The sequence below is a fragment of the Borostomias antarcticus genome (assembly GCF_949987555.1).
Source record: "Borostomias antarcticus genome assembly, chromosome: 13".
In the NCBI taxonomy this organism is placed as follows: domain Eukaryota; kingdom Metazoa; phylum Chordata; class Actinopteri; order Stomiiformes; family Stomiidae; genus Borostomias; species Borostomias antarcticus.
The window spans coordinates 13,165,590-13,176,568 of record NC_140246.1 but is presented as its reverse complement, the minus strand read 5'-3'; the positions used below and the strand labels follow the sequence as shown (position 1 = coordinate 13,176,568).

The 10,979-nt window shown below is 44.1% G+C and overlaps 1 protein-coding gene across 1 annotated transcript in view; it reads left to right on the top strand.

Annotated features, from left to right (window-relative positions):
* Positions 1 to 734: 734 nt before the first annotated feature.
* Positions 735 to 10,979, top strand: part of st8sia1 (ST8 alpha-N-acetyl-neuraminide alpha-2,8-sialyltransferase 1) — a gene marked incomplete at both ends in the record, with an annotated part of 11,889 nt that continues 1,644 nt past the window's right edge. The window contains 3 exons of the mRNA XM_084448001.1: positions 735 to 916; positions 1,898 to 2,042; positions 9,162 to 9,271. Coding sequence (XP_084304127.1) covers positions 735 to 916; positions 1,898 to 2,042; positions 9,162 to 9,271 — 437 coding nt within the window. The remainder of the gene's footprint in view (positions 917 to 1,897; positions 2,043 to 9,161; positions 9,272 to 10,979) is intronic.

Sequence of the window (10,979 nt, the reverse complement as noted above, 5' to 3'; positions counted from 1 at the left end):
GTGCATACATACAGAGGCACTCACAAGAAGCACTTTGTTCTACAGACAGAGAAGGGGGAGCTGTAGAGAGGGAGAAAGAGAGAGAGGGGGGAGGAGGCAGCGGGAGGAGCGAGAGAGATTCAATGGATTGCGCCCATTGCACTTGCACGGCCCCCAGATTCTACCCGCAGGAAAAAGAGAGAGGAGAGGAGGGAGGGCTGGCTGGGTCCAGCAGGATCGGACGAAAAGGCTGTAAAACGAGCTTTTGGTACCGGGAATTGAAGGCAATGTGTCTGCCGCAGGGGACCAAGCAGAGATTTCTCACTAGACCGGTGCTGGCTAGATGGGTGACTGCGGTGGACATCGAGGTGATGCAGACGGGGTCGGTGATGCGCCAAGACAAGAGATTCCAGCATTCTGCTTAGTCCAATTTCCAGTAGCGGCCGATAGGCTATAGCGCGCACAGATAGCGGTCCTCAGGCTTCAACGCATGCTGCAGCATCCACTTCCAATGCGACCGTCTCGGGAGTAATATCAAGGAATTCGATGCGTCGACAAATCGAGGGGATAAACGTGCGATATTCCAGACGCAGCCCGCTCCACCCTTTGCCCGGGATGGTAGAGGACCCCGTCCATTCTCTGAATAAAAGCTCACACACACAGACTCGAGGACGCCACTTCACACTGGAGACAGGTTTTCAACAGATTCAATTCGTTTGAATGGGCCGATTGTGATTCGGGGAACACACGCAGGAATGATGTTGGGGAGATGCCACAAGAGCAAGCTGTCGGTGTCGGTCGCTCTGTGTGTGCTGGTACTCTGCTGGCTGTACATTTTCCCTGTATACAGACTCCCCAGCGATAAAGAGATCGTGGACGAGGTGTTGCGACAGGGGCAAGTGTGGCAGAAGAACCAAACGGGGATAGATCTGTATAGGTGGGGTTTCGTCATTATCTCATGCCTTCTCTCTTTGTTGACACATGCCCAGAAAAGCAGGGTTTGTTCATTATTAGTTTGTTATATTTTTTGCATTACCATATTGACTTATTGTCAGCAATAATATGCTATATTAGGCATTTGACAATTAGTACTATTATACTGTAATTGGTAGTAGTAGGCCTAGTAGTGGGCCTCGTAGTAAAAGGCCTAGTATTTTATATTATTAGGGCCTAGGCCTATTCAATTGACATTTCAGATGTGTCAAAAAAAATTGCTATACAATGCCACCTGAATCCCCCTGATAAATCACGGTATCAAATTGAATTTCCAGGGCACGCTGTTGTTACTGTAATGAAGGCTTGTTCTTTTGCTGCTGTCTTATTCTCATGATAATATTGAGAGGCGCCTATAGTCGGCACGGGGGTGAATCTGATTAGGATAATACGCAGAATGCAACACCTGCGGAATCAAAGGCTGCTTTAAATGAACGAAGGCTCGATGAGCTTGGAAAGTCTAGACAGACTTGTAAGCCTATTTTGCGCGTGCGCTGTTGGTCAGAGCACATAGTGCGCCCATAGCCTAATGTCATAGCTACTGTACAACATTGCACAAAGCTCACTTTGAAATAGACACGTGCTTTATCATGGGATTGGAGGACGGAATGTAGGGTAATTTACAGTAGGCTAAAGCCTACATGGTTCTGCTTTGGTATTAGATTAAATTAAGGCCTATGAAGGCTGAAACAGGCTACTTGGGTCAGGAGTAGCTTCAACTGTCATATATTCTCTGAATGTTATGTTTTAGGATAGGTCTACTAGCTGTCATATTTTCTCCAACATAAGAACACATTGTTATTATCCAATTATACTGATCCAACAATGTTCATCTATACTATGCAGTGACTGAACAGTCCCAACATGAACCATTTATGAACATTTACCTGTCAACTTTACCTGTCAACCTTCCCTGTCTTAATAGAAAGTTGCTGACAGAATGCTGCGATCCGAGGCGGATGTTTGCAGTGACCAAGGAGAACTCTCCCATGGGGAAGGTCATGTGGTATGACGGGGAGTTTTACCACTCGCACACTGTCAACAACGAGACCTACACCCTCTTTGTGCAGGTAGGCTTAAACCAGGGGGTGCTGGCCTATGTGTGTGTGTGTGTGTGTGTTTGTGTGTGTGTTTGTCTTGTTCAGTACTTTCAGGCTTTGGGTTGGACATCAATATGGTCAACCATAACAAAGTTCACTAAGCTACAGTAGACCACTAAACACACATTAACTGCATGGCCACAGTCACAACAAACTGATAAATACATGTGATCTGTACTGATGCTACAAAACACACTTTCAACAGTCACATCAACCTACACATAGAAGATAGCGTAGGCTACAGACAATTCTTTTCAAAGTGTCTTTGAGGGATGTCATGGAAACCGATACTCCTACTCCTGTTTCGTTATTTAAAAAACGGATCTGATCTCCATCCATTTATTTCACATTCATGTTAACAATGTTACCGGAGCTTAATAGCATCACGTCACAAAAAGTGAAGATAATTATGCCCACTGCAGCACCTCAATGACCTGCACTAGGTCTACAAAGACAACAGCAGGAGCAGGAGTGAAAGCCCACCCGCAAGCGACATGACGTTGGCGGGTGTAGGTCGTGGAACGCCATTTGGATTGGGATTGGGGGTAGATCTGACCAGAATCAGACATTCAGGGGTAGATCTGACCAGAATCAGACATTCAGAGGTAGATCTGACCAGAATCAGACATTCAGGGGTAGATCTGACCAGAATCAGACATTCAGGGGTAGATCTGACCAGAATCAGACATTCAGGGGTAGATCTGACCAGAATCAGACATTCAGGGGTAGATCTGACCAGAATCAGACATTCAGAGGTAGATCTGACCAGAATCAGACATTCAGAGGTAGATCTGACCAGAATCAGACATTCAGGGGTAGATCTGACCAGAATCAGACATTCAGAGGTAGATCTGACCAGAATCAGACATTCAGGGGTAGATCTGACCAGAATCAGACATTCAGAGGTAGATCTGACCAGAATCAGACATTCAGAGGTAGATCTGACCAGAATCAGACATTCAGGGGTAGATCTGACCAGAATCAGACTTAAGGATTTTACTAGTAATCAGACATTGTTTTCCACATCGAAGCACATCTAAAGTTAGCACGAATGCTAATCACAATTTGAGAATGGCGCTAACTAAATTGCAGATTCACAAAATAAGTAATAATTTACAATTGGCTAATCAAAACATTGTTTAGAATATTATAGCCTACATCAACTCTTGCATGTACCAGTGGTTTTATGATCATATTTGGGACATTCAGCCCACAAATTGACTTTCTACTGCACAATTTGCTGGCTCTTTCTAGCTAGAGAATTTAATGACTGACATCTGTATTTTTGTATTATTTATTTTTAAATGTTGTAACGTAATCATAAACTAAAGTTAGGCTTTCAATTCTGTGTAGCGTAGTGATGGATCTTCCATGCTACAGATCCTAGTGCAACAGTACACCCATTGTCCATTTAATGTCTCAAGGGGGTTCTGGTGATTTCCAGAGATGCTATCTGCCAGGACAAAGGATTTGACGACAGATGGTGCAAGTGGAAAATGATTTCTCCTTAGGTCACTAGCGAGGAGAACATGACACCCCGGAGCCAAGCTTAGGGATTGGAGATGAATCCTACTTGATCCACACCAGAGGGGACAGGAAGGGCTGTTTAAGCCCTGGGACTTGATTGGGTTAGATATGTGGAGATGTGGCCTGTTCCATCACAGGATGATGGGCAAAGGCATATTTCTGTATCAGCACTGAGTGGAGGATTATTGAGTTGCAGAGCAATGTTGGGTTTTGGGATTCCGAACACCCCTGTGACTCATACAGAGACCATAAGGCCTCCTCCTTTGATTCATCATATACTGCAGGTAAAGTAAGTAAGTAGCCTTGTGAACCAATGGTGACAAGGATCTGCTGATTCCTTAGCGTGTACTTGGTGTACAAGTACACCCCTGGACATGACGCTAGTATGTTGCAGGGACTTACCCCCAATCCAACCCAAGGCATTGGGTATCATTTTTTATAGTCTTTAGTATGACTTGGCCAGGGATCGAACCCCCAACCTCCCAATCTCAGGGCGAACACTAACCACGAGGCCCCTGCTGGTGTATTGCAGGTGCTAATGGCTTAACCAAGAGGTGGAAATAGCTAGCTACTGATCCCCCTGGGATTAATGCAGGAAGTGTATGTAGTAGCAGGTGTGCTGAGGCACGGTTATTCCACACACACTCATACGCACGCACACACACACACACACACACACACACACACATACACACACACACACACACACCCTTGCATGGGACATGAGAGAAACTAAAAGTGTGAGGAACTGTAAAGCACCTGGTGTTGTGTAGGGATGTTGCGTGTGTGTGTGCGGGTGTGTGTGAGTGAGTGGTGTGTGAGTGGGAGGATGGGTGTTGGATGTAAGTTTGGTGTGAGAAAGCGAGCAGCATTACATAGTAAGTGAGAAAAGACTTGTCTGTACCACAACGCTGATTCACACAGACCCCAGTCCTCTTTTGGTAGATGTACACTGTACACTATCAGAATTTAACCTCTTTCGGGTAAATGTGAACTCTAGTGCTAATAGTGTGCAATGGTTTCTGTGCCATGTCCCCAAGTTCATTAGCGGCAACTCCACAGTCATGAGAACAGAGACAGACCAGTCTCGCGTTTCCTCATTCAAAGATAAGAAATGTTTCCTTCTGGCTTACGCTTGTTCCCTTACAGTGTACAGAGGTTACGCTTGTTCCCTTACAGTGTACAGAGGTTACGCTTGTTCCCTTACAGTGTACAGCAGTTGAACTTGAACCAAACACATCGGGAGTGAGGATCATTCGGAACTCTGAAAGTGATGTCAAAATAAATAAATAAATAAACCGAATGAAATATTAATTTCAGTTAAACTGCTATCAAATAACCAACTATATAAACTAAACATTTTAAAAGACAGCAGTCAAATCTCAAATGTACTACTTCCCGTTACAATAATACAACCATTGACCAGACTTTTCGGATCTCTGTCGCTCTATTCTATTCTGTATTGTCTGGCTTCTGGGTTCCTAAAAAGAACAACAGTGCAGATTGGAGGAGGTAACTTTCCATGCATTCTCTCTCTTTCTCTCTCTCTCTTTCTCTCTCGCTCTCTCTCTCTCTCTTTCTTCCTTCTCTCTCCCTACCCTAACTCCTGATTACCCCCCTACACATACCCACACTAGGAGACCTCTTTAAGTTTAGACTATAACCACTGCTTTCTAAAAATAGACAAGAGAGAAGAGAGAGAGACACACACACACACACACACAGAGACTTGCCCATCCTGAGTTTGGCACTGTGCCTGTTCTACAGCACCAGTGTGCTGATTGTAGGTTTGGGCCTAGACAGTTAACAGTGCCTTACAGAAGCTGCCAGGGCCATCCCACAGGCATAGAGACAAGGGCCTTCCGACCACACACTGGAAGACTAAAGAATGGGCACTGGGCCCTGTAATGTAATTTGGCAATTATGTGTTTGCTAGTTAACTGAGACAGAAACACAGAGACAGAACTCATCATTCATCTTAATTCTTTTTCTCATTTGATCATCCTGCCCAGTTTCCATTGCTCATTATGTATAAATAGTTAAGTAAGGTTCTATACCATGTTATTTCACTCATCATAGTTTTTATTTTCAGATTGCCACTGAGGTTAAATTACAGTTTTATTACATAAACAAATGAACTAAAACATATATTCCCAGAGGATGGACAATTATAACAATTTAAAAGGATATAAGATAGTGAAATAGCATAAACAAATCCAGTAAATGGGTGGTCCATATGCGTGTTGCAGTAATAAGCGTCCCCCTGCAACCTCGATCTCCGCTGTCAGATATCTGTCTTAGCTCCCTGGTTCTCCTGTTTATCAGTGCTGTAAGCTGGTTGTTCTCGCTGGCTCAGCCCGCTGCCACGCTCCAGTGGAGACCCTGAGGCAAATAGAGGTGTGTGTGTGTATGTGTGTGTGTGTGTGTGTGTGTGTGTGTGTGTGTGTGTGTGTGTGTGTGAGTGTGTGTGTGTGTGTGTGTGTTTCCATGTGCCCTATGTGTGCTTGTATATGTGTCTAAGTGCTTATGTGTTTTTGAATGTGTGTGTGTGTGTGTGTGTGTATGTGTGTGTGTGTGTGTGGGTTCGGTTCATCCATGTCACCAACTCAAGCACACGGTATAGGGTCAGGCACACGGTATAAACAACATAATGTTTATCCCTATACCAGCCAACTACACATACACACACACATGCACATACACACACACACACACAGGCACATGCACACAAACACACATTTCTGCACAGTCATGCACAGCTTTACATTATATGTATGCATATTCATGCAAAAACAAGAATGCACACACACACACACACCAATCAGTTCTTCAGACAAGTCTCATTGTCAGGTTACCTTACAAAAGAGAGTGATGGAGGACATTGAAATGTAACAGACATGGATAAAAGAGTTCATGAAAAGAAAGACCCTGCCCACTGAAGGTTTTCTGGCTTTTTCCTGTCTCCCACACATGCATTCTTTTGTTCCAGCTTGCGTCTAAAAGAGCTGGACTACTGGTGCAGAAAAGTACAGTGATTCATATTTGAGCATAAAGTAGGATTGTTGAGCTATGTTTTGGCTTGGGAAGAAAAAAATACATATTTTATTTACTGGTAGAAGAGTTGCTAAAAGTATCATCCTCATGTAAACTACAAGTGCTAGCATTTGAGTTTTGGTGAGAGGACATTCAATGAAACCTCAGTCAAAAGGAGGTTTTGGTTCATTTATTTCTGTATTGATTCAGCTCAGTCTAAATGTAGATGATTGTCCATCTGATACCATCCGTGACTGTGAGATGCAAATATGTGATGACTGGACAAAATAACAGCTGTTATGCTATGGCGTGGGCTGTTGGAATTGGCCGACTGGTTCGGGAGTTCGGGAAACAAGCCTTTTATATTCACCATTATAGTTACAGTTACCGTAATAGTATATTTTCAAAGCTACACTAGATAAGGGAGAAAAGTGCACTGTTAGTGTTCTAAATAGGCTCATAAGTAAAGCACAGTGTTCTAGGAATGTGATATAGGCCTACTTAAAAACAGGCAATACAGTCACATGCTAATAAACATATTCCACCCCTTTATGACCTTTCTTCTGGAATCCTGTTGTTGTTTGTTGAGCCTTGATACAGGTCAGGCAGAGTCTAGAGTTCATCTCTCGCTAGTCAGCCTGGTCAGGATACAGTAGATGTGGTCATTTGATAATTCCAGCTGGTTACTGAACCAATGCACCAAGACAAATCCTAATAATTATGCTAGATCTACCCTTATTGATTTAATCTTTCCAAATAGGTGTGACAGAATTTTTGACTTGGGTGTAAGTGACCACTTCCCGACGGCATGCACGAGAAGCATGAGACTGGCGAAAACAAGCTCACCCACTGTTGTGAAGAAAAATCTTCAATCTTTCAGTGTCTAAGATTTTTAAATATAATTTGCACGGCTGAGAATAATGCTGTTCAGGTGGCGCTGGAGTCTTTTGAGGAAACGTTCATTTAATTTTTTGAGAAACATGCTCCTTCTAAGAGGATTTGAATCAAAAATAGAGTAGCACCTTAGTTCTCTCAGGAGCTGTGACATAAAGTTGGCTACCTGTACAGAAACAGATCTATCTTTCCTTTGATCAGTAGGAAGAGAGTTGTTGAAGCAGTTTTCTTATTAGTTTTGGACTATGGTGATATAATTTCTCAACATGCTGCTGCCTCAACAATTAAACCGTTGGACTCTACCTTCAGATTCATTACTGGTGACAGATATAATACTCACCATTGTGTCCTATAATGATAAGGTCAGGAGTTCAATTGGGATTTGTTATGTGGGGGGAGGGGGGGGGGGTGCATGGGTGTGGGCAGTGGCTGCAGTGATGGTGGTGTTTAATACTGCTTCATACTGTAAATATCAAGCCTTTAATGATCTATCTTTGAAATTAAAGTATTCTTGATTAAAATGTGAAGGGGGAAACTGCTTTTCTGCGTGTTCTTGATTACATGTGAAGGGGGAAACTGCTTTTAAATATGCTGTCCCTTCTGATTGGAATACCCTCCAAAAGGACTTAAAACTCCCTGAATTGATCTCACACGATGCCTTTAATGAAAATCCTAAAGGATTTGGAGCTTGAAAGTAGTGGGAAGTTTCTCTGTCCCTAAACTCCTATACCGCCTATGCACTCCTGAAACTTTCTATAAATGTTTTATTGTTGTTCTGTACAGTATGTATGAAACCTGGATGGTTATGTGTTTTTATTAATGACCAGCTCAATAAGATCTACCACCCACTCATTGACCTATTCAGATTTTTGATCATTGACTCACACACAAACTAACCAATACCTAGCCTATTTTTCAATGATTACAGATCCAATTTCAGAATATTATTACCGATTAAACTGTACAACATGTTTGAGGGGTTCTTTTGCAAAAACAGACATCTCCGTTTGTAGGATGGCTCCAGCCCAAATTAACCCCTGGATAAGTTAGGTTGGAGTTCTCTCGCTCAAAGGCACAACTATTATTGGTATTTGTTTATTTTTAAAGCTCTTATTGGTAAGCTACCTCCTTACATCATTTCTTTGTTAGAATGGAATCCTGGAAACTACTTAACTCGATCCAATGATGTTTGTTTTTAGGGTCCCTGTTTTTAGGGTCCCTCGAGCATGCACTGAGCTTGGAAAAACAGATTTTTCCTTTGATGCTCCAAACACATGGAATGTCCTTCAACTTACTCTGAAGTTGGAGGCTCTTTTATCATATGCTAAATTTAAAAGTATGATATCCGACCACTGTGTGTCAACTTGTAATGGTTTTAACTGAATTTTTTTCTATTCTATGTTGTTAATTGAATGCATTTGTCGATATCTTTGTTTTGATGTAAACTCACTGTAACTGAGCTAAACCTCAGTGCCTTACGAGTTAAAATAAATGTTTGAAAGGAATTAATCTCTATGCACTCCGGCATCGTTACAGGAGTGGTGTCTGGACCAGCCCTCATTGGGACTCTAAATGTAGCCTATGATGTGTCTCCCTCCCTTCATGACACAAGTTTGTGTTTTCTTGTTTTCCCAGGAGACCCCTCTGCAGCTACCCCTGAAGAGGTGCTCTGTGGTGGGCAACGGCGGAGTCCTGAAGCACAGCGGCTGTGGACGGGACATCGACCAGGCCGACTTCGTCATGAGGTAAGAGCGGAGAGGGGAGGAGAAGAAATGGGTGAACAGACAGAACGAGAGACAGGGGGAACAGACAGAACGAGAGACAGGGGGAACAGACAGAACGAGAGACAGGGGGCACAGACAGAACGAGAGACAGGGGGCACAGACAGAACGAGAGACAGGGGGAACAGACAGAACGAGAGACAGGGGGCACAGACAGAACGAGAGACAGGGGGCACAGACAGAACGAGAGACAGGGGGCACAGACAGAACGAGAGACAGGGGGCACAGACAGAACGAGAGACAGGGGGAACAGACAGAACGAGAGACAGGGGGCACAGACAGAACGAGAGACAGGGGGAACAGACAGAACGAGAGACAGGGGGAACAGACAGAACGAGAGACAGGGGGAACAGACAGAACGAGAGACAGGGGGCACAGACAGAACGAGAGACAGGGGGAACAGACAGAACGAGAGACAGGGGGAACAGACAGAACGAGAGACAGGGGGCACAGATGAAAGGGAGGTGTTCGAGAAAGAGAACAGACAAGGGGCGCAGGGGAGGGAGAGAGACCAATGACAGGAGGAAACCGAAACTGCAAGACAGGAAGGGAGAGCAGCAGCAGGGGGTCATGAGAGGAGAACAGAGAGAAAGAGACAGAGTGAAGATGAAGTGTGAAAGATGAGTGGCATATAGAGCAAGACAAGGGTTGAGAGTAGAAAAGGGAAATTAGACTGGCCGGGAGATGGACAATCAGAAAAAGTATTCAGAGCAAAACAGTACAGAGAGGGCTCAAGTAAAGAGGGTGAGATTGAGAGAGAGAGAGAGAGGAGAGGAGAGGAGAGAGAGCAGGAGAGAGAGCAGAAGAGAGAGAAAGAACAGGAGAGAGAGCAGGAGAGAGAGAACAGGAGAGAGAGCAGGAGAGAGAAAGAACAGGAGCATGAGAGAGAATAGGAGAGAGAGAGAGAATAGGAGAGAGAGAACAGGAGAGAGAGAATAGAAAAGAGAGAGCAGGAGAGAGAACAGAAGAGAGAGAGAACAGAAGAGTGAGAGCAGGAGAGAGAGCAGAAGAGAGAGAGAACAGGAGAGAGAGAGAACATAAGAGAGAGCAGGAGAGAGAGAATAGAAGAGAGAGCAGGAGAGAGAGAACAGGAGAGATAATAGAAGAGAGAGAGCAGGAGAGAGAGAACAGAAGAGAGAGAGAACAGAAGAGTGAGAGCAGGAGAGAGAGCAGAAGAGAGAGAGAACAGGAGAGAGAGAGAACATAAGAGAGAGCAGGAGAGAGAGAACAGAAGAGAGAGCAGGAGAGAGAGAACAGGAGGGATAATAGAAGAGAGAGAGCAGGAGAGAGAGAACAGAAGAGAGAGAGAACAGAAGAGTGAGAGCAGGAGAGAGAGCAGAAGAGAGAGAACAGGAGAGAGAGAGAACAGGAGAGATAATAGAAGAGAGAGAGCAGTAGAGAGAGAACAGAAGAGAGAGAGAGAACTGAAGAGAGAGAACAAAAGAGAGAAAGCAGGAGAGAGAGAACAGAATACAGAGCAGGAGTGAAAGAGAACAGAAGAAAGAGAGAGCAGGAGAGAGAGAACAGAAGAGAGAACAGAAGAGAGAGAGCAGGAGAGAGAACAGAAGAGAGGGAGCAGGAGAAATAGAGAGAACAGAAGAGAGAGAGAACAGAAGAGAGAGAGAACAGAAGAGAGAGCAGGAGAAAGAGAACAGAGGAGCGGGAGCAGGAG